The sequence below is a fragment of the Aplidium turbinatum genome, chromosome 4 (genome assembly GCF_918807975.1).
Source record: "Aplidium turbinatum chromosome 4, kaAplTurb1.1, whole genome shotgun sequence".
Lineage (NCBI taxonomy): Eukaryota > Metazoa > Chordata > Ascidiacea > Aplousobranchia > Polyclinidae > Aplidium > Aplidium turbinatum.
The window spans coordinates 12481985-12506352 of NC_137475.1; the positions used below are offsets into that span (position 1 = coordinate 12481985).

At 38.4% G+C, this 24368-nt stretch overlaps 2 protein-coding genes across 2 annotated transcripts; both read left to right on the forward strand.

The window, feature by feature from the left end:
* Nucleotides 1-1507: 1507 nt before the first annotated feature.
* Nucleotides 1508-17573, forward strand: LOC145768914 (endoplasmic reticulum mannosyl-oligosaccharide 1,2-alpha-mannosidase-like). The gene is made up of 13 exons (XM_082580518.1): nt 1508-1614; nt 1883-2015; nt 2569-2640; nt 3017-3091; nt 3792-3834; nt 4617-4826; nt 5201-5349; nt 6046-6237; nt 6449-6619; nt 6796-6939; nt 7183-7395; nt 12752-12883; nt 14652-17573. The coding sequence occupies exons 1-13, from the start codon at nt 1508-1510 to the stop codon at nt 14862-14864; spliced, it is 1854 nt and encodes a 617-aa protein (XP_082436644.1). The 3' UTR covers nt 14865-17573.
* A 25-nt stretch (nt 17574-17598) lies between these two features.
* On the forward strand, nt 17599-24368 carry LOC145768350 (endonuclease G, mitochondrial-like). Its single transcript, XM_082579828.1, has 7 exons — nt 17599-17769; nt 17943-18072; nt 18433-18529; nt 19714-19878; nt 20262-20343; nt 20603-20729; nt 20811-24368. Exons 1-7 carry the CDS (start codon nt 17599-17601, stop codon nt 20852-20854), a joined length of 816 nt encoding a protein of 271 aa, XP_082435954.1. The 3' UTR covers nt 20855-24368.

A 24368-nucleotide genomic window follows, 5' to 3' on the forward strand; every position in this document is an offset into this window, starting at 1 on the left:
CCACCGCTTTACCAGTCAGTTTAACTCTTATCTTTGTGGAAAGAAAAAAGCCAACAAAACCAGCAGGCGCCAGGGCAGAGGACATTGTGAAGAAAGGGGCGTTCTTCCCGGCTATCAGCACAAGGCTGAGCACTCACTAGTACAGCGAGCAGTTGCGATTCGCTAACCATAACGGTGTAGCTTCCACGCTAGCCATTCAGACCATCCAATCAACAATATGTTTCTCGGCAGCCGATTTGTAGCAAGAATTGACAGCGATAGACGCGTGTTCGTTAGCAAATCGCAACTGCTCACTGTACTAGTAAGTGCTCAGCCTTGTGCTGATAGCCGGGAAGAACGCCCCTTTCTTCACAATGTCCTCTGCCCTGGCGCCTGCTGGTTTTGTTGGCTTTTTTCTTTCCACAAAGATAAGAGTTAAACTGACTGGTATAGCGGTGGTCAAATAAATTTGTGGCTAGAATACGGTGCGATACTGATGAGCCCAGCCTCATGGGCGAAACACGTGTCTATCGCTGTCAATTCTTGCTACAAATCGGCTGCCGAGAAACATATTGTTGATTGGATGGTCTGAATGGCTAGCGTGGAAGCTACACCGTTATGGTTAGCGAATTGCAACTGCTCGCTGTACTAGTGAGTGCTCAGCCTTGTGCTGATAGCCGGGAAGAACGCCCCTTTCTTCACAAATGATGTTTTCGTGGTTGAAGTGTTGTTTTAGATAAACTATTCCATCCACTATGTTACGCTAAAGAGAGCTGCCCTTGAAGTGCGTTGCTCAACCGCACACCATGGTACTCAAATCATTGCCACTTGGCCTTGTTATTTTTTTTTACAATTTTGAGAGTTGATCTATTTGGGCAGACAGGCGATTTTGTAGGCAAGGAAAGTGTGTGCAAGTGTTTGCTCTGAATAGTTACTCCCTAAGTAATGTTGACGACACACAAAAATTTGTCAGTTCTAACATAGCTAAATCAAAGCCTTGCTACTAAAATCTATCATTAAATGGACAAGTGTTGCCATAAACCATTTTTTTATGAGTGCATGATTAGCATTTATCTGTTTGTACTGTAATTAGAGTGGTGTACTAACAACTTCTCAGCTGGGAAACATTGATTATGTTGTATAAAGTACCATACCTTAGCTATTAACCCAGCTGGAAGCTCAAAATGTAGTTACAATTCCTTGGTTGGATAATCCTGGCTCCAGCCCAAAATGTTGCACCACTGTAAATAGTTGCAGTTACCACTGGCTGCTGTCAATGCTCTCTTACAGTTAGAACCTGCTTGGCTTGCTTGTATGAATTAAAACTCTCCTCTTTTCAGACATCAAATACAAATCTCAATCTAATGCGAAAAAAATTGTTGGATTTTCTGTTGAAAACTCTATTGAAAGTTTGATCTGTAATCTGTATATATATAACATTTTTCTGACTAAATGTCAAATTGTTTTAAAAAATGCAAAGTTGAATGATTGCATATAAACTCGTTTATGGGAGGTTTTCAATTAGTTAATGTTATACTCAACAGAAGTGGAAACAAACAACATCATACCAGAAGAAATTCTTCTTCCTTGGACTTGGTTTATTTATTATCCTATGTGTAATTTATACTTCCCAAAGTGAGATCCCTGCGAATGATATTGATACAAATAAAAGGCATGTGAAACCTAAGTCAAAAAAGTAAGTTATGTCAAGAGTGAAGAGTTATTTATACAAGGTGAATTTCTGAACGAAAATAGGATTTAAATGTTGTGTCAAAAAAATTTTTTGTTTCTACTTAAATAAAAATACATTTTCATTACGATACGAGATACCTTTGTCGTGTATTATTACACTGCTTTAATATGACTCACGTTTTTGAATTACTCAATTTTTTTTATTGTGTAGTGTCCGCAATATTGTGGAAAAGGACAAAGAAGAAGATCAAGTTCAACATCCTATTCTGGAGCAGCTGGGAGAGAAACAACAACAAGCATTGAAAGAATTAGAAAAAAGGATAAAAGATGATTTCAATCAACTTGTATGTATATTGTATATATATATTGTATAAGCTGCACCTAATGCAAGCATTTCATTTATACATAAAGAAGAAAATTCTTTGTTAGATTGATACAAGATTATCGCATGGCAAGTTGTGTTGGAATGATGGCTGATATTTAAATTTTAAAAGTAAAAGCCTTATTGTTATTTCTCAATGACTAACATATCCTACAAATACATTCTATACTACAAACACTTTTCAAGAACAACTACTTCAAATTTGCCACAAATCCACTTGTAGTTTCCTACTCAGCACTGTTTTGTGTAGTACTGTAGGCATTTTTTTATGAACTTTTTCAAAACTAACTATAACATGGACGGTGGACCTGGACCTGCGTAGTTGAATAAAGTCTACATAAAGCATCCATTTTTCTTGACAGTTTTGAAATCTTGTTTATACAGTATTTATAAAATCCAACAAATGCCATGATCCTAATATTTGCAATAACAACACTAATTTTATTGATATTGCACAAGTAAGTTGATGAAGATTTGTTGTCAATTGCCAACTAACATTGCATCATGTATTACAGCAACAGCGTCCTCCTCCAAGACGTGGCAATCCAAAACTTATTGCGAGGTTTGATAAGGATGATGAAGAAGAGGTAAATAGAAGAATGTTAAATGAAACAGTCATATGACAAAAAATAATTTAGTGTTATTAGCACGCTAGCCTCTGCAATGTTATCAAGAAATTAGGCAACATGCGGTTTTACAATTGCAATGTCTCGAATCTGATGTTTGTTGTTATTTCAATTCAACGTAGTCATGTATGCAATTCTTTTGACAGACATAATTTTCTATCACATTCTTAAAATTGTGTACATTATGGGATATCAAAATACATGAAACATTGCATGAACACAACTGAACAACTTGTACAGAGAAACCAAGATTCTGATTTATGTGGATACGAATCTATCAGAGAAGTTGCCATGAGAATAACCACTGGCGTGAGTTCAAGTGAATTTGTATATTTAGGATAAACCAAAGAAAAGCAAAGCGAAAAAAGGAGCTTCAAAAGTGGATGCAAGCGAACATAAAAAAGAAGTTGAGGTGAGTTTTGTTCACATTCGTTAGTGATAAAAATTCTTTTACTCTTTTGATATATATAGGTTAGTTGATTAGTTTATTTATACTAATTTATATTTTTAAGGCATTTTTGTATGTCACACATGGTTTTTCTTTACTTATGGGTAAAATTTGTTATTGCCTTTTTTATAAATTGGTGTTGGTGTGTGCCATACAGTGCTGTGGAAATTCTTTGGAAATTACTAAGACTGCCTTATTTGACAAGTGCACAGTGGGGGGAGGGCATTGATCCGTTGATTTAGTATTTGGTTAGTGTTTATCGCTATTGTTATTTGCTTTGACAATGCTTCCTAAAACGTATTGAATACCGTACTCTACTTCGTTAAAGTATTGAAACTTTTCTTTAAAACGGGAGGCAAAGTCCAATGCTCCCACGTACACCACTGCAAGTCCAAGTTATTGAAAGGACAATGTGACACTAAACATTAAAATAACACAGAATTATCTACTATAAACATGGTAAAGAAAAGAAACAAGTTGTGCTGTATGTTTGGTGGTTTATTTCAATACAAGTTAACGTTTACAGTAAATCAAGTTGGGCTTGTCTGTAGAAATCACTGGTTCAAACCCAAAATCATGATGCGATGGATAGACATCCTCACAAAGTTGCCGAATTGTTTGTTATATATATATATTATTTTAATCTTTTCTTTTTGCTTTAAAGACTCCACCTCCTCCTAAGCCAAGAAAGGAATATCTTTTGCCAGGTGGGTTATGTGCAATTGTGCATGTAAGGTGTAAGATGCCCTTGGCTACACGAGAATGAAAGCAATTGCTACCGTCATAAGTATTTTAATTTACAAGCGATGTGTTTTTCTAACACATTGAAAAACTTTAAAACTAGCTAGCAATCACAAATGACACTGATAGGCCAGCTATGAAGGCTGATGATATTTTAGCTATAGCTACCTTATGTTGAAACTTTTTTATGTTATAAAGTATTGAACGTAATGCTTATTAATGATAGCTGCATTATCACATAAAATCAGCACAATAGGTTTTGCTGATTAAAATAAAACTTCACGTTTCACAGTCCGCATAGTGCTGTGTCAACAACTGTGCCCATGCAACCAACCATTATTCTTAATGGAGCTGCAGTAAGAATATACTGAGAGCAAAGTCCAGTTATTGTTGGGACTTTGATCACAAACAAACATGCAAGCAAAGTCGTTGATGCGATATCCGATCTTTTACTCGTTCCTGCGAGTTTGTAGTGAAACTTTTTTTACTTTTAGTCAATCCATCAGCGAGTTTCGAAAATGCTGTCGTTTTAAAACTTCTAAATTTTACTTCAATATTATGGCGTCCAACCTTCGCAATACGGAGAACAAAAGACGTTAAACCATATATTGATAGATAGATAGACTAATCTTCTTTATAATATATTGTTTTTAACATTTAAAGTTTTGTAAATTTGTAATTACCAGCCCTGCTGCTGTGAATATATGCTGCGGATACATATTTGTAACCACCTTTCAACATAACACAGAATGGAAACCAATGATTGCATCAAGTAACTACACAGCGAAGCAAGAATTCGTTGTGAACATGTTCAAACACGCTTGGAAAGGTTACAAGGAGACTGCTTGGGGACACGACCATTCTCATCCCATCTCAAAGCGGTTTGACGATTGGTTCCATGTTGGTCTCACTCTACTTGACTCCATAGACACCGCTTTCATAATGGGTCTCAAAGCAGGTAGGCCGCACTTGATTCATTATCTTACTGTAGTCAACCACTTGGTTGTAAGGTTTTTGTTTATCTTCAGTAGTTGATACCAGTGCAGTGTTTCATTTCTACCTCTTTGGTTGACACTCCGTGATATTAGCCATCATAGATATGTTTTAAGTGAAATAATTGTTAGGATACGAGCTTTCGGCATGGTGCGGATTTGTTTGTTTAACAATGACCATAGTTTTCTAGACCTGCAATGCGAAATCAGACCCTTGCCTCCTTTTCAAAGAGGTTTTGCTTGATGCTGAAATAAAATGGCTTATACCAGGTTTTAACTGCTGTAGTATTTCCATTAAATTACTGTAGTAGTACTCTATGTCTGCTTTATAATGTGGCAGAATACGAAGAAGGGAGACAATGGATTGCAAAGACTTTGACTTTCGATGTGGATGTTGATGTTAATCTATTTGAATGCACCATCAGAGTGCTTGGTTCAATGTTGAGTGCCTTCCATCTCACCGAAGATCAGTTATACAAGGACAGGGCGGTAAGGCTCAGCTTTTTGTAGTTTTGACTTTTTTCATGACCAAGGTAATGTTTTTGATCGAACTTTGTTGATTTTGATGTGTCTGTGTGATGTAATTTTTGCTTTTGTGAAAAGCTTTCCTGTTATATACTGGATGATATAGATGCACTGTCTGGCGATGACCATGTTTTTCAGATACTGTGATACATTTACAGTTTACACTTTAGGCTGGACACTGGACAGCATGTTTAAAATTACTTTTATTGAAAGTTTACTGCTGATGCAAGTTTAAGTGACGCTACAGGTTATAACTCATTGAAGAATTTGCTCTCAACGATCCAATTTACATTTTAAGCTCTTAAAATAATTCAAGGTCTTGTTTGCTTACATAAACGAATTCAATTCAATGTTTTATTGCAAGCGCAAACAATAAGTCATCAGATATCAACTTACACTGACTTACCAATCACCACTTGCACTAAACTTTTAAAAAACTTGGCTCATACTAAAGAGGAACTTGGACTACGGTCATATCGGTGGCTCTACTGCATTAAAGGCTTTTAACTTGCATAAGGTTTGGCTTTAACTCTGTCTTCAAGTCATTGTGTTTCATTTACGATGTGTTTGAAGCATACGATGTGTTTGAAACAAACAACATACTAAACGCCCGTTATCTTTTTATTCCTCGATGTTTAATGAAAGTTTATGTGCTTTCAGCTTGACATTGGTGACCGGTTATTACCGGCTGTGACTAGATCTGTGTCGTTCGTTCCTTACTCGGATGTCAACCTGAGAACCGGCAACGTGCATGCGCCAAAGTGGGGACCCGACAGCACAGTGTCTGAGGTCACTTCCATTCAAATGGAATTTCGCGACCTCTCTTTTGTAACCGGAGATCCTAAATATAAAGTAAGTGGAACGTTATGAAAAGATAGACTTCTGGTGTGCCAAATCAGAAAGGAATGGTTGGTTGTTTTTAAAGTGATTGTTGCAATGACCATTGCGTCAATGACAGAATTACTGTGTGAGGTGTCTTGTAAAATTTGATGCAAAGCAACTTCAGCATTTTTTAAGTCAAAACGATTGTCATCGTCATCATTGCCTCAACTATCGTTGACAGGATGCTGTGGATAGGGTGACGAACCATGTCGAAAAGTTGACCGGGAAGAAGAACGGATTGGTACCGATGTGGATCAATGCGAACACTGGCCTGTTCCGGCCTGGTGGTACCATCACTGTCGGCGCAAGAGCGGATAGTTATTACGAATATCTACTCAAGCAATGGGTGCAGGTACCTCGATAAGTTTTCTACAAGCTGAATGTTTTAACAGGACAACTCTATTCAGTTACGCTATATGAAGTATGAACTATGAACCAACCATGATTTGAACGGCGTCTTTCAGGTAATGTCGAATTTTTGACCGTGTATGGTCTTAGTTACGTTGTAACAACGTTATTTTTTTGCAGACCGGTCGTACGGAAACCCATTTGCTTACCGCATACTTGGAAGCGGTCAATGGAATGCAAAAGCACCTGGTTGGCACCTCTGTCCCCAGTGGCTACACCTACGTTGGTGAACTACTTGGAGGAGTTACCCCAAGCGCTAAAATGGTAAACATGCGACCAGTTGTTATTCTTTACTTGATTTCTAATCTGCAGTATTAAACTTATCAAGTAATGCATAAAAAAACGTCTTTAATTTTTTTTGGTAGAAACTTTGCTACAGAACTTCAATCTATGTTAATAAACAAATAAGATTTACCTGGGTTGGTCTATGACAGATTATACTGATTATTACGTATTAATTTTTAGCAATTCATGATAATTATTAAAACTGATGTCACTTTATCCTAGGATCACCTCGCGTGTTTCTTGCCTGGTACCTTGGCACTTGGGTCGACTCTTTTCCCTGATAGTCTCAAAGAGGAAGCTGCCAGTCACGTGGACCTGGCTAAGCGGTTGGCTGAAACCTGCTACCACATGTACTCGAGCACCCCCACTGGCTTGAGTCCGGAGATAGCTTATTTCAACCTCAAGCGCGGCGTTCAAGATGACATCATTGTGAAGGTATGGCGAGTCTTTCATCCGGTTTTATCAACACCTTCGCAGTTTTCTGCAAGGCTAGTTAATATTTCGAATATTATGCTTTAACATGTGTAATTGTGTATTGTGTAAGCTAAACTTATGATGATTTTTTTTTATTCCTCTGACGGGAACAACAAACTTTTTGAATATAATGTCAGCCCAAAAACTTTCTTTAAAAGCTTGATAAACAGTTCGTAAATTAAGCCTTTGTCTTCACGTTGAGTACCGTGATTTTTCGTGAAATCAACCAAAATTTCCCGTCAATGTGACTGCATTGCAGCTAGAGCTCGACCGATATATCGGTCAGCCGATATGTTTTCGCCGATAAACATCGGCCAGCAAAAGCACACTCAAAACCAGCCATACATGCCTTTATTTAGAAGAAACACAAGTTGCTCAAACGTGCTTGCATAGCACAAACAATTGCTGTGAGAATATAATTTCCCGCCCATTCTAGTGCGCGCATCCAGAAAATGTTAATACTGTATCCCTTAGCTTCCATTCAAGCAGGAAAAATTTCGAGTTTTACGTTGCTTCAACGATTGATGACATTGAATCAGTGTAACAAAGGTGAATTTTTCGCTAAGAATCGATGGGAGTGCGGGTGTACTTCTACACTAACCACGCACAGCTTATCTCAAGTCTTACGTCACAATGCCTGGCTTTGATCTCCGAGTGATATTGATAAGGCAAGGTTCGTTACAAAATTAGATCATACGAGTAGGCTATCGCAGCAAGATGCAGCAAAATTTGTCAGGTTTTGGTATTACAGTAAGAAAGAAAAGGTCTAGGGAAAATTAACTTTCGTTCACATGACATGCAAAAATAAACCCAAAGAAAAAATCCTAGTGAAACTTTGCACAGAAGAAAATAGTAGCGTCATTGTAGAAGCTGCAACAATAAAGAAAAAATCCTGGTGAAACTTTGCACAGAAGAAAATAGTAGCGTCATTGTAGAAGTTGCAAAAATAAACCCAAAGAAAAAAGCCTAGTGAAACTTTGCACAGAAGAAAATAGTAGCGTCATTGTAGAAGTTTTCCGATTCGTGCCCAGAGTATTATGACGCAAGAAGCCACACGACCTCTTTCGGTGGAAGTTATGCGGCGTAATTAAGCAAGCAACCACCTGCGCCGACTCCCGGGCGGGTGGGCCGCGCCCGCCGGACATTTCAGGAATTAAAAAAAAATTTAATTCAATTTTAAGTCCAAAATTTCTGTAACCATCTGCCACCTTCTAATACTAGCCTACTTACCTTATTCGCAAGGTTTTGTCGCCATATGATAGGCCCTACTAGACCTACTAATTAAGCGATTAGTTTTCGTCAATTATTGCCATGTTACATTCATGCAACGTTAAACAACGTTGATTCGCCGTTAAACGAGCAAAAGTGTCCAGCCGCGCCGTTTGTCTCCACTCTGCCACTCGTAAGCCCAGTGCTATAAATCAAGTAAATTGCGCAAACCTGTGAGGAACTTCATTCGCAGCAAAAGTCTGACCGCAATTTCCACTGCTGTTACATCGTTTTAACATCGCCAGATGTCAATCGGTGTAAAAACTGTAGCATTGTTCTTCAAAGGAGCCTTGGTGGTAGGAAAACAACAGTGGAGTTCTACATTATTATTGGTGATCACGACGTGACGTGACAGTATGTGTTCGTCCGCCCAGCTATTTTGAAAACTCGGCGCCTATGACAGCAACCAATGCATACACTTTCTTGGACTGGTTTGTTGCTTAATAACCTTGTTGGTAACAAATTTTTCGTAGTTGATATATATCGGCCGATATATATCGGTATCGGCCTAAAAATTTCATAAATATCGGTATCGGCCTGAAAAAGTGATATCGGTCGAGCTCTAATTGCAGCACCCAGTTAGTACAATTAATCCTTTTTTACATTGATTCAGCCTCTGCAGTCGTTGAATCAATGTAAGAAGGACCAATTTTGTGCACTGGGCAATAAGGCGATGTGAAAATCAAAAAATTTAAAAAAATCAAAAATCGAATTATCACACAGGGTGACTATTGCTATGTAGAGTATTTCTGTAAAATTTCACGTAAAAATATTCAGTAACCTTAAACATGTAGTCGATTTTGTCTTTGGCATTTGTTGCCAGCACAGAGTTGCCAGGTACAAATTTTTTGAAGAAAAAACTTTGTTTATCTTTTTTAAATTGTAAAAATTTCCAACTTTAGCAACCACAACAACAATTACATATGATGCGACTGCTAGTTGCCCTTTTAAGTAAAGGCTGGCGGTGTACAGTAAGATATTAAGCAATCACCTGGCAACTCTATTATTGCTTGGTCAGCAAAAACTGATGATATTAAAGCCTGTTTCACTTCTATGGCAAGAGTAGGAATGCACTGTGCATAAGATGACACTTTGGTTTTGTTGTAGTAATATGTATTACATAATCACACAACGCACTGCATTAATATTCGATTGTTTTCGCCGATTTACATTTATTTTTTGACAGATATAGTAACTGCAACTCTCCAATGGTAGCTTACACATCAACCAACCAACTTTATATGTGCTTGTAAAACGTGCACAAACGAATGCAGAATAAAGACAATGAACAAGAAACAATGGTGAATATCAAAACATTGTACTGCAGCCAATGAAAGAAAGTCAGATTTCGTGTCTGCTTTCGGCAAGACCCTAAGCGAAGCAATTCTCGCCCGAATGAAACCATACCGTCATTGATGGCCAGCAACACTTCCACAGTCGTTAGTGACTTCCCAAATGATACGCTGCACAGCCTGAGTATGGGCAGGAAAATGAGGGCATTCAAACTTTGTGTTTATCAAACCCTTTAGCCCATCTATGGTCAAGTGTGAAGTAAGGATAGACTCAGTAAGCGTGGCATCGTCCCAATCAAAGAGAACAGTGAGTTGGCATCCAAATTTAATTTTGGTTGGGTAAAAGTGCGGACATCGACAGAAACATCACAAGAGTTACTGCCTTTGCCAGGGCCGGGTTTAGCTGATGGGGGGCCCGGGGCACTTTTAGATTGGGGGGCCCCCGTGCAAGAAAATTTTTCAAGCCTACGGCGCGTATAAACCATCTCTACGTCTACAGTAGCATCAGTCCACTACTGCACAGTATTTTGCAGAAACTTTAAAGGTCAAAAGGAATAAAATAACACAAAATCACATTTTTTTCCACATAGGGGGGCCCTTCAAAAGTCGGGGGGCCCGGGGCAACTGCCCCCTCTGCCCCCCCCTAAATCCGGGCCTGGCCTTTGCGAATATTTTCTAACATGTTCACAGAAAAAGATCGCAGAGCAGGATCATCACTGGATACCGGGGCATTGTCACATTCAGATGTACCAGGTGCAGCTGGTTCGAAAGGAGAGTCAATTTCTTCATCAATTGCTGCAGAAAACTGCTGTTTTTTTCCAGTTCTCTTCCTCGATCACTTGTGACTTCTTTGCTGCAGCGAAATCATCTCCTCACTGTTGTTTGAGGCTCTTGAAAAACAAGTTTTTTGTGTGAATGATAAATGTAAAGAACACAAAATAATCCATGTAAATCAGTTCAGTTTGTTTTTATTTCTGACTATCACAACGAAAAACAATATATGCCAAACATAACAAATAGTACTCTTTCGGACAAATGGCAGTAAAAATCAGTGATAGTCAAGAAAAATCTTCTCGCCATAGCACGACTAGCTTTAGTGAAAGCACAAGCTGCCTGCCTTTACAGACATAGAAATCAGAACATCTGAATCACTTTCCCACGAGGAAATGCTTAAGGAAAGCGAAAAATCCTTAAACCACCTATATACTATCTAGAGTTGGTTGCACTACATCTGCAATGGTGAAGTGGGGTTGTAGAATTGGCAGTAACCCATTCTCCTTCTCATATGGCTCTATTCAACAAATGTTGTTAGAAGAGCCATGTCAATGACAACAACTGACCAACCCCAGTACACAACATGGGACATGTCTATGCATGACCCATTGACCTTGTTATCAAAGAATATACTTATAAAAGCCTTACATTTCATAGAAAATTATTAGACAAAAAAGTTTGAAAAGAGACCGTATGTAAGAACTTACCTTTTGTTAACTCTCTTTTGAAGCGTTTTCGTTGTCCTTTTGTCAAGAGGCTCAATTTGGTATAACAGTGCTTCTACTCCACGATAACGTTGGGAGAGGAGAAACCTCAATTGTTTTAGGAATGCGATCTTCATTTGAATAGTTAGCTTTTTTTCCAGCTTCCTGAAAAATTAATTCCTTATGAGTGCTCTGTCTCTGCAAACGTGCAATTAATTATTTCAACACATTAAGGTTTTGAAAAGTGTCTGCTAGTTGATTATTGTAGCCTACGTGTACTGTTCAGTCATGCAAGCTATACCGGTATGTTAGTATTTTTAACAATTACCCTTCATCCATACGAAGATATACGAGTTGGTTTATGTTTTATGTCACTACCAAGCTTAATTAAAACCGGTCAGAGAAAAAGTTGCAGTAATAAAGTACTTGAGTATCACCTTTAACAAAGTACAGAATGCAAGAACATATCGTTGTGTTGGTAAATCAGCAGTGGGAAGCTCCTTGGAGGGTCCAATGACAGAAGAGCTTTCCATGCTTCTTACTATAAACTTACTACAAACATATAAACAATAAACATAGCCCACTTACAGTACACAGAACTAAGAATTTAAGTGCTGAAAACTTAGTTGTCTGAGCCTTCCGTAATACTATGAACTTTATTAGTGTAATAGTGTCATTCTCAAAGCTACATATAAAAAATGCAGAACCACAAACAGCAACTTCACCTGAATAAGCAGTTCTTATTCCAGAAGACCTGATAATTACAGACACTGCCTCTTAGGCCTACTTTACACAATTTGGAAAACCTAGCCTAAACTAACTTTGAACCGAAGCCTGAATGATTATTTAACAACCAAGCATAAAATTATAGCAAACATTTCGGCTGAACACAACTTTTTATCTGAATTTTGCAGCCTTATCTTCAGCAATTCAGCATCTCAAGCTATAAATCTCTCAGCAGCAGACAGCAATCGCTCGCGCGCGCGTGTGTGCGGCACACAACGCGTTTTCCCTAACTAGCCATTCAGAGCGCGCTATCTGGATCACGTGGATTGATGCGTTGTGATAGCATTTTTTGTGGAATCACCTTGCAAGAATTAGAAAATACTGACCTTAAAACGCTTACATGTTTACGGATACTGGATTTTATTGCATAAAACTTCACAAAAATACTCTACACAACAGTAGTCACCCTGTGTGATAATTCGATTTTGTCCATTCAAATTTCACATCGCCTTACTGGGCAAGATCTTGTTCAACTTGTTATTCCCGATTTAGCCGCTGGATCGCCACAACCTTCTTCGGCCAGAGACAGTCGAGTCGTTATTTTACTTGTGGAGAATCACCAGAAACGAGACTTACAGAGAGTGGGGTTGGAAAATCACTCAAGCGTTTGAAAAGTACACGAAGGTATGTATGTGGGACAACGAACTACCGCGTCAGAACAACGTAAATAGATGTCTGAACTTCCAATACATGACGTGAAGACCAATTTTTCTAATAATTTTTCCCACAGTCGATTACTCTCGTTTCGGTTCGTTGTATTCAAGTGTGAACGTCTTAAAGGCATAGTAAATGAAATTTTCAAACGGGAATTAAGCATTAAAATGCGTAAACTGAACATTCAAGAATACATTTCAAAAAGAATTACCAAAAAAAAAATTGTTTTCAATGGCACTGGCAAGGCCCAAAGTTTAATGTTTCATTTATTTTTATTGTTTTTCAAAATGACCAAAAAGTGCAAACACTGCTTGAGAATACGTCACTATCGACAGCAATAACAAAAGCCACGTTAACACTAACATCAGATCTGATGTTTTGAGCAAACTGTCTGATGTTTTGATGTTGAAATCTGCTGTTTTGATATACATACATACATAGCCTACAGTTAAATCGCCCGCAGTAACAGCTATTGCGCGATCAACTGATTGCTCGCCTATAGTGACGTAGACTGTACAGTCGCACGCTTTGCTGCTCACGCCCATTCTAGTTTTGAAAGCTCTGACAAAAGCGGCGCGGAATGCTGATCAGACCGCAATGGGGCAAAATGTTATTGAAAATCGTTTTATGGTAGCATGTTAAACACAAAGAACGTGGAAAATCGCCAAGTCAGGTTTTTCCTTTATTATCCCTTTAAAGTCGACTCTGCGTTTAGATAACAACTTGACCTTGACAACGTTTGCAGACGTTAAATCAATTTAAAATGACAGGTTTTGCTGTCTGGGGAGTCTGTAGTGTTGTTTGTATTTGTCATTATTCATGCTTCATCGATGAGCATTGACGTAAGTAAGGGGGAGCAGTTGCTCCCTCTGTAAAATTCTTTGCTTCCCCCCTCTTGTCCCCCTGTAAAATGCAGCTAATGAGACATTAATTAGGAAGAACTGTTTTGGTTACAATTCTGTACATCATAGTGCAGTAGCCTACAGTAGTTCGCCTATTTTAGGGGCCCGCCACATACTATGCTCTTTGTACGAACACGAATATTCGTCATTCGAAAGCCGTTTGTGTTTAAATATTTTCTTCGAAAAGCTTTGTGCGACTTTTTTGAAACAAGACAATTTTAATTTTAACAAAATGTATGACAAACAGTCAAAATTTCTCTAGAATAATTGCACGAATAAAAAAATAATTCAAGTGTTTTTGACATAAAAAATCTTCGTGTTCGTCTTCGTAGGTTTTGTTCGTGTATTTGGAGCTCAAAAGTTTGTTTACGAATAAAGAATTAATTAAGTTTCTGGGCAGCCGATTTGTAGCAAGAATTGACAGCGATAGACACGTGTTTCGCCCATGAGGCTGGGCTCATCAGTATCGCACCGTATTCTTGCCACAACGGTAATCGACCGCCGCTCAAAAGAATTAATTATGACAATAAATTTAAAACAATGATTACTATTAGTAATAAATAGCGTATCCAAAAACAAGCATACTTTCTAAAACTTTACTAAAACGTATTATATAAATTTGTAGTTGGTTTTCAACCAGTTATTGTCATAAACGGCGAAAATGTCCCGAAGACAGTTTTCAGATATGTGGTCTGGTCAGAATATGTGATCACGATAAGGTGGTACTGATGAAGCCCACAACTCTGAACAACTCTGTGCCGTTTCAGCCTTTGCCAAGGCCAAGATGCAGTAATGCACATGTTGAAATAACAGAAATAACCGTAAATGTTTTGCAGGTTCCAACCGGTGGCTATACTTCGATAAAGAACGTGATGAGCCCAATCAACCCCAACCCCATGGACAAGTTGGAGTCATTTTTCCTTGGGGAAACTCTTAAATATTTGTTCCTACTGTTTTCGGACGACGATGCCTTCCTGTCGTCGGACAAGTGGGTTTTTAACACCGAAGCCCACCCTTTTCCTGTGCGGACCTCATCAGATGTGTCTTGATGACGGAAAGGCTAACCCTTTTTTTGCATTTGCATGATAACCTTTTCCGATGCGTTGCTTTTATCCCTTGCTTTATTTATTCTTTTTACCTTGCAACGTCAAAATGCAGCTCGCGGATTTATCTCTTTTCTGCAGTGCCGATAACGTTATTGAAGAATTCATAAAAATTAATATCATTTTTTTTTCGAGATTGAAATCAGTTGTCCGTGCAATGAAAAGCAAGGCTTGTTTCACATCAAGGTGGTATTTCAAGTATTGATTGTGCAATAAATAATGACAGCATGTTCAATGAGCAATGGTTTCCTACAGAAGTATTGTAGTGCTTTTGCGTGATATTTGCAAAGCTATTTTGTGATGCAAAACCTGTCTTGATCAAATTGTTGATTTTGCTTCCAAAGTCAACGTATTCGTGATGTTTCCACTGATGGAAGTGCCTTGGTTTATGAGATGGATTGTGGCTCGTAATTACTTTTGTATTTTTATTCTAGATGTGTTTTTGGCGATTTCATATTCACATCACGCGTAAGAAACGCGACAGTCTTAGCATCATTTTTCGAAATCGCCTCTGGCGTTGGTAAATATTTGCATAAATCCTCATGAGAATTGCCATTACTAAAACTTTTTCTGATTTAGCCTAACTCTGGTTTTGATGTAGCATAAAGTCGACCTCTGCTTCCGGCATTCCACCACTTCGCCAATAAAGTATTTAGTCGCTCTATTTGATGGCGACTGTAATGGTGTCGATTGCGGTAACTGTAATTAGACTTGTCCAACACACCACCTTCATTTGTTCCCTATCTTCCATTTTGTGTGTGTTGTAAACTTTCTTCGGCTCACGGTTTGTGGCTGAATAATAGTTTCTGTACTTTCAAATCATTGTGTGTAGAATTTGTTAACAAAAATTTGCTCTTTTTGCATTGATTCAACGTTTGTTGACGTTCAAACGATGTAGAAAAAAATTTTGCTAGCTGGGAAAATAGTCTCAGACAGAAAAACCGTCATTTTTACATTGATTCGATAAATTAGTGTAAAAATGACGGATTCTGCTGTCTAGTGTTTGTAGATGCGTCACCATCATGAATACGTCATCTACGCTACACATCAGAGTTATTGCAAGAAGTTGTCATGCTATGAAATGCAGGGATAGATGCTTTTATCTTGCAAGTTGTACCTTTTTAATTTCGTCTTCAACTCAATCGATTGAATTTGTATCCTCGGACTGGGAAAACTTCTTTGAGAGCTTAATCCTGGAAGTTTCGCATACTTGTAGAGACTTTGAACCACTGATGCAGGCCTGGTCACCGAGATTGACAAAGTGAAGTTTCCGATTGTTGAGGTGTTGTTGGTAGGTTCCGCTGAATAGAGAGCAGTTCATAATGTGCATTGCTCAAGCACACACCCCGAGACTCGAACCAGTGCCGCTTAATCTTGAAGCTTCTTTGTTCACAATGTCACGCGCTAACCAACTGAGCTATCAAGGCGGACTTTCAATTTATTTGTGATATAGAAAGCAAAGGGCTTTTGCGTGATACAGAATGTTTCTTTAGTTCGAAAATGGTTTGTTTTTACAATCGGTGCCAGAACGGTAACTCCTGTGCCAACTATGCAACGTCTGCTTGACGACATGCTGCTTGTGTCAATAATTGTTTTTATGCTCTGCAAATATTTTTCAATTGATACAAAAGAAAAGTATTCTTTTCGCAGTAAATCTGATCAAATAACAATTCTTAACGCTTTTCCTCTTAGCCAACTGCCCTGTGATTTTTCCACACAGTTGCTTTTGTGAAAAGCACAGACCAATGATATGACATTGTACTTGTGTTAATTAAAAAACTTGTGCTGATGATTTATCTTTTTATCATGAGTGTATTGGCATATTGGTTGCAACTTTTAAAGCTGTTTTGTTTTTTTACCCTAGTACAGTTATGGCATGTTTTGTCGATATGTTGTGTTTTTCACTTCTCCTTTCAACCAGTTGCTGTTATAATTTCACAATTACCTTTGAGCACTATTTGACTACAACGTGTTGCAACATGTGGAGAAAATTGTGAAGCAGTTTCTTTGACTTTCGAATACGGAAAGAATTCACTTTCTCTTTTTTTGTACAGTTTTTTTTACCGATGTATTTATCCCACGAGGGCGGCAGCTCCGGTTTCGCTGGTTACATTTAGTGTCTTTCATGACCACCGCAATACCAACAGTCCAACACCATACTCAAAAATTAGAGGCGACTTGCTCCCTTCATGTAAACGAGAACTTGACACACCATGTGATCAGTGTAAGGAACAATACGATCGTATTATCGAGTTTTTTTCATGTTGTTGCGCATTGTCAGAAACTGAAACGGTGCTTCTTTATAGCCAAGCCAACTGTTTAGTATTGAGGATTGTGATGTCAGTTGACATGCCTTCAAATCCTGTGTTCAAGTCAGCTAGTTGCCGAAATTCTTAGTTTATCTTCAAATTTCTTCAAGGCTAAGATAAACCTGTTCATTTGCTGCCAATCTTGTCCACGTGACGTCACTTTATGTATTTTGCTTTAGCATTGTCAGACGCTTTAGCAACGTAAAACTACCTTGTCACCGCTAGATGAAATGTAATATCGTCCTCGTTCAATGTCTTATTTATGCAAAATTTGCATTGAAGTTTAACGTCAATCTCTTTAATTAATTGATCGTGCTTTGGATTTTAATTTTTATTTGTTTCTACAACAGAATTTTTTTAATAATTAAAAAATGTTAAAACGTGTTTGCACCACTATAACTACCCTCGCCATCGGGGGATACGTGGGCAGTGAGGCCCAAAAACGCTGGAAAAGTAACAAGGTTCATGCTGCCACACCCACAATCCCCAATCGTCCGACAGAAATCATGAAGTATGGCTTTCCTAGTTCAGATGATATCAAGGTATGCTTTTCTTACTCATTGTCTGGCAATTCCTGTATGCCTTCAAACTAGTGCTGGAAACTTTTGCATAAAAACCACTCACGTTTTTGTGATTCATCTCTTGTGGAAAAATAATCAGTTTTCTTCACAACCTTGTTTCAAACTCACAATGTCCAAACGCTTTCACTTTTCAGATGCGTGAAAACTACGTCTTGTCCTATGATCGGCGCTGCCGCCAAGCCAACTGGGTGTTCGAGCACCTGACTAAGGAAATAATATCAATCACCGATGATTCCGTTAACAGAGTGGAGTTTCAGTTCGTAGGTGATGTTGGGTTAGTTATTGGCAATGTGTTGAATTTGCTGAGTCATAATTGATTCTGATTGGAAGTGAAGAGATTCTGTGTATGGTGAGCTGCAATTCAAACTGCCCTCTTCTGTGAATCGTATCAGAAAGACAAAGGCATGTTTTAATATTTCTCAGCATCGTAAAAACAAGGCGAATGAATTTTATTTGCCACTGCTTCAGGCGTCGTTACATAAACCGTGTCAAATTGAAAACAAAAAAAGGAGGGGGCTTTTATTCAGCTGTTACTGAATATCTCAAATTGGGTTTTTTAACTGTCGCGCTTTTTGTCATGCTGAATTAAACTACAGCGACAGTAAACCTAACTCATGCTTGCAGTTGACAAAACCGTGCCGAAGCTCTTCCGTTCGACTAATCAAGACTTTTCCGGGAGTGGTTTCGACAGAGGACACCTTGCCGCCGCTGCTAATCATAGGTAAATGGCTACTGGTGATATAGAACATTTGTGTTTTTGGGCACTGTTTCAATAATTAGTTATCAGGGCAAAAGTCCACTATTGCTGTGTGCAGTCCCTGGCTATTGCTCACTGCTTGCACCAATGCGGCTTAACCTTGAAGTGGCACTTGTTCAATGAGCAGGTGTGTTTAGCTTGCACGTGACCTGCTCATACATAGAACTTTTGCCTCAACGCAAATAAACAATACTAACAAATTAAGAATAAATTTGAACGTTTGCGGCATATCACTGTCACAGCCACGCAACGGCTGCATAGGCCAGCGGTGACAGCACTAGTACAGCACTCAAACGAGCGCCAGTTTGACACCAAGCAAGAGCATGCGGCTGTGTCTTTGCTAGGACACTTAAAAGCACGCTTGAAGGTAGACACGAAGATTGGCTTCCTTCCTGTCCACTTAATCTAAATCTTCAACCACCAAGTTTAAGCCGGGTAGGTAGGTAAAGGTCCCATACTCAGATACTGAGCTTTGGTGAATGAGAAGATAAGGTTCTCATTATACTAAGCCTTCGGCACTAAGGAGAGTAGGGTGGCCACTTCCTTTCTCTCGGCCTCCTTTACTTCAGCAACTACGCCCACTCAATTTATTACACCCTGGGTAGAGGTGAGCGGTGTTTTTCAACAACCAGCTGAAGCCGAGAATCGAACCAGGTTTGCATAATCGGAAAGCCAACGCCTTATCCATTGCGCCATCCCACCGGAAAAGGCGGGATAGGACAAAAAATCAAAGAAAATGATAGTCAATTGCATCTGAAGAAACTTTTAGCAACTAGTGGTAAAACGCTAGCAATAGATATTGCGATAAATATCAAATCCTTACAAGCTGCCAGCTTTGCACGTTTCAGAAGACATTGCTGGTATTTCTAGTTACTGGCCGCTTGACAGGGAATGAAATGGGATCTTGTGATTTATTGCGACTCTGCCAACCCAATAAATCGCGAGGTGTGTAGGGGAAGACTTCGTTCTCGACAGACAGCCAGGCCACACCCTCGACATGAGGATTAATTCATGGCCTGTATGATCAAAATTGGTTGATGATGATGAAGGCTGACCTGATCACTTCCCAGACAGCATTTGTACATTGATTCTACGTCTGAAGACGTTGAATCTTATAAAAATAACAGGTTTTGTTGTCTGGGTTGCAGAGCACACAGGCAATGGATGCAGGATACCTTCTATCTCTCCAACATATCCCCACAGCATCCCCAGCTGAACAGGGAGGCTTGGAACAACCTTGAAAAATACGTTCGTAGTCTGTGCCATCACTATGACAACGTGTATGTCTGCACCGGACCACTGTACTTGCCGAGGTAGGTTTGTAACAGTTTGTAATCGAGACAAGAATTACTTCGAAAGTTCATGAAAACTACAAATTACTACACCTTTACCGTTATTTTTTTGTTAAATTTTAAAAAAAGTTTCCAGTTCTTTTAAATTTGCAATTTCGGTAAAGAGTTTGATTTTTTCATACCAAAGACAGGCAAAGCAACGCGATAGAATTAAACATTGCAACTAATATCCTTCACACAAATGCATATGTGAAATATTCAGATGATTAAGTGAAGTATATTGATTGTAATGCTTACTCTAATTGTGTTACTTTGTCTTGCTTGATTTTGAAATGTGCCTATACTCTTACCGGCTGGTAAAAATAAACTTGTTGACGAAAATTTCGCAATGTTTCTCCATCTAGGCGGGAAAGTGATGGTAAATTGTACGTCACATATCAAGTCTTGGAGCCGAACCAGGTTGCTGTGCCAACTCACTACTTCAAAGTAAGCTTACCTTACTAGTTGTATCTCTTGTTTACCTTTTACGCTTTCTGATGAAACAATTCCCTAACTTTTTGTGTTACTTCTGCTTCTTTACCCTTTCTAGTGCTGGTGTTTGTTACTTCATATAGAAATATTTGGATTTTTCGATACATTGGTTTGAAGAGAATGTCTAGCAACACAATGTATGTGTTTTAATGCATTCAGCAACAAAGTGTGCTTAGCTCGTGTGGGATAAAAATTGAAGTTGGGTGCGTTTTAGGTGGTGCTGTTGGAAAACAAAGGAAAGTTTGATCTTCGTAGCTACATGATGCCTAACGGACCTGTGGATTCCAAGATACCTTTGAAAGAATTTCTCGTGCCAATCGATTTAATCGAACGCTCGTCCGGTATGTTTGCAGCTTCCGTGGTATGTAGCGAACCTTATCACGCCTTCACTGCAATAATATGACTGTCTTATATTTTTTCAGGTTTGCAGATGTTCACAGGCTTGGCCAACAACAAGAGTCGTTGAAGCAACAACTGACAGGACATACCTGGATGTGCGTTAGTTTAATGAAACAGTCACATTCGATCATTTTGTTAAGAAACGACAACTTGTTACCGCACAGTGTAGACCCAGGTAGAAAAGTCGTCCTTTTTTACATTGGTTTAACATCTGCAACCCATAGGTTTGGTTAAGGTTCCAATTAATGGAAAGTGGTGTTTTTCCTGACTGGGTTGTTTATTTGCACAATGAGCTGGCGCCACAAAATCAGCGTTGCACGTTTCAGAGATAAAATCTTCTGTAGTAAAGTTTAAAAAGATGCTGTTTTATTCGCATGGACCTTGCATTGAAGACAAGTGGCGTCAAAATAGTTACAATATTCTTGCTTTGCTATTTTAGCAGTAAACATCTCGATATGACGTGCTGTGTAATTGTGATGCTCCACTGTGTTGATTTTATGCGATATGCAGGTGCTATTTTACTGTTTAATGGAATTCATTTTGTAATCATAGCACTTTGCTTATGATCTATGTGAGGCTATGAAAGCTACGTGGTGTTGTGCAGACGATACCGGATAAACGCATAATTAATTCATTAATCTTTTTGATTCGTTTAACCGATATATTCGATTATTTTAGTTCATTATCTGATAATCTTATTGGTTTGGGATTTAGAAATCTTATGCGATAAACCACTTTTTACGTTTTACCATTATACAATTACCCGGTTTCGTCTGTATACCAATCAAGGTCGGTACAGGGCTTGCACTTGTAAAGATGCTGCAAACTTGACTGGCTGCTGCGCTTTGTTTTTGCAAGCTAGGCATATTGAGGAAACCAGTTTGTGCTGGTTTGTACAAGCCAACGTAGCTCGAGGTATTTTTGTATATGCCTTTTAGCACAAAAAAATTCTTCATATTAATAGATCATGTCATGTTGTATATTTTTTTTAGAGTTTGTGTCGTTTAAATGTACAACAGTTGTTGCTGTAGCACGTATCATATGAACTGTTGCTCGTTTGTCAATTTGCAATAGATTTCACTAGACAAATTATGTGAGAATCAGTTTCATTTGCAAATCATTAACAAAGTTATAGCAAATAGATGGGAATTGCGTTGGAGTTGCTTGGCTTGTTGTTTTTTTCTAGAATTTTAGTTTTATTTGAGAAACATATACAAAAAAGTAAGGTTTTGGTTTTGTTTTGAAGTTTAATTTTTGTTCCATAAATGTTTAGACAATTTGGTCTTTGAGCGTCTAATTATATCGTGCAAAGTCTCGGTGCTGCTAGCTTATGTGTTTGGACGGCTGCATGTTTTGAAGACTTCCTTAGTTATTACTACGCTGTTCTACCGTAGGGCATGCTATGGAATAGAAAGTCTTCCTTTGTACACCCCTTTCGTTTTTCGCTTTGGACCTTAAAAGTGGCCCATCTACGAATTACATACCACCCAAGTACGCAATCGCACTTGTTCCGTTTAAATTTTTAGAGTGCATGGTCTGTCTGCCTACAGTTTTTTTTTTTTTGTAGAAGTCATACCTTTAGGTATTATTAGTATATTTTTAGTTAGGATTGCTTTGTATCATAACTTGCATTTCTCTTATGCTTCTTCTATCAGTTAATTGGATATTTCTCCAGAAATTGTGATCCTTTTTGTATTTTTGCTGATTGAAACAAAAGCTTGATGCAACTATGGGTGCAGATAGATCTCAATTTATCGCTCCATGAACTTCAAACATTGCCATTCCATCCATTTCTTTGCCCCTTAGATATGTTTTCTGTTTGGCGCTAACTCATTTTTGACTAAAATTGTATTTAATGGATAGGAAAAAAACTTACTGGAGAGCCAGTAGCTGAGTTGCATATAAACGCGGTTCTCTGCTGCTGGAAACCATGATCAGCTAGACTTATTTTTCGATCCCTGAAAACAACTTAATGTTGGTATTGCACGTTTGTATTGTGCGCAGCTGTTTTACTAACCATCCTTTTTGGAATTTGTCGTAGCCTCCTGAAGACTTCAAATTGCTTACGATTTTGAGCCCGTGAACCCGTTTCTTTTTTTTTCTGAGTCATAGCTTACATTACAAAGAGAAAGATTTGGAAGATTCTTTACCGCAGGTACTGAAACCTTTCTGTATTCCAATTTCTATTCGACAGCATGCCCTACCCGTGCTTGTTTTCATTGCATTTCTTGTTTGCTTTTTGCTTAACATCGTGTTTTTTTATGTGTTCATTGCAGTAGTGGCGACTTCAAGTCGTCAGCGACATTTAGGATCATCACGCATGCACTCCATGTTTGTTTCTCCAATCAAGAGACGTATTGTACTGCACAAGGAAGGTTGCACTACATAAACGCACCAGAAAAATAGCAATGTACCAAAGTGTGGATGGAACGTTTTTTTGCAACAAAGTCTCGTCGTGGAATTCCTTTTTGTTTGAATCAGTGCTTGTTTTTTCTTTTATTCATTCCTCCTTCAAATTGCCAAACGTCATTCACCCGTATGCAAAACTTGCCCAGACCAAAATAACATGTCTTAGAACCCTCTCTATTTGCTTCAAACTAATCTGGGTCGACCGGTTGTCTGAAACGACATTAGTGATAAAACGGTGACAATACTGTAAGTTGACAATAACAAGAATAGAACTTGTTAGCCCTCATCATTGCTTCTTTACACCACTTCAAAACCTATTTTATTTGGGGAATATTGCCTTCGAATTCCTCACATGACTATTCCACTAATATAATACCTTCTGATACTGCTGCTCATCATCATCAAGGAAGTAATTCGTTGATAGCCTATCTCGTTGGATTGGATCCTAGTCGTGTGGGAGAAACCTTTAGGGTAGATGCAGAGATCGCATTTCACACAACTTTGCTAGTCGTCTAGTCGCCACTCCGTTGCCAGTAACACAATTCCCCTTTCCAAAAACGTTAACTTGAAATCCGATTTCTATTTACCTTCAACTTTAGTAACGTTAGTCGACTTTTTACTTTGTGTAGCTTACACGATATGTCGGAAGACTTTATAATCGAAATTACTTCACGTAGTGAAGAGCACGATTTTGAGAAATACTCTTTGCATTGCATATTTGTGCGATTCAAGTTTTTGGCATTTTCTTGGTAGGCCTACATTTATATCGATCAGGGCTTGTGTGAATTTTTTTTAAATCTTTACACAGATGCCATAATATTTTTTGCGAACGTTATAGTTTATGGCTTACTGACTAAACAATTAAATTATGACTAGTCAATGAAGTTTTTAATTAATCGATTTAATAAATTCTATCAATTTTAGCCTGTTTTTGCATTTTTTCCTGGTGTGAGGGATGTAGGCTATAAGCTACACCAGGGGCGTCCAACCCGTGGCCCGCGGGCCACATGTGGCCCGCGAGAAGGTTCTGAGTGGCCCGCGTGATATTTTTCGAAATGACATATATTATATAATCAACTCAATCGCCAACGTAATTTATGGTGAACTTACATTCCGATAAATTGGCATTTATTGTTTGCTTTCTTTCTCTATTACTCTATAATCCCTCGTGC

Excerpts from the sequence above, each read along its gene's own strand:
- LOC145768914 (XM_082580518.1), top strand. The coding sequence starts at position 1,508 with ATGTTATACTCAACAGAAGTGGAAACAAACAACATCATACCAGAAGAA. Across the intron at positions 3,835-4,616 it reads AAAGGAATATCTTTTGCCAG|AATGGAAACCAATGATTGCA; the intron begins GTGGGTTATGTG and ends AACATAACACAG. Across the intron at positions 6,940-7,182 it reads TTACCCCAAGCGCTAAAATG|GATCACCTCGCGTGTTTCTT; the intron begins GTAAACATGCGA and ends ACTTTATCCTAG.
- LOC145768350 (XM_082579828.1), top strand. The coding sequence starts at position 17,599 with ATGTTAAAACGTGTTTGCACCACTATAACTACCCTCGCCATCGGGGGA. Across the intron at positions 17,770-17,942 it reads CTAGTTCAGATGATATCAAG|ATGCGTGAAAACTACGTCTT; the intron begins GTATGCTTTTCT and ends TTCACTTTTCAG. Across the intron at positions 19,879-20,261 it reads GGACCACTGTACTTGCCGAG|GCGGGAAAGTGATGGTAAAT; the intron begins GTAGGTTTGTAA and ends TTCTCCATCTAG.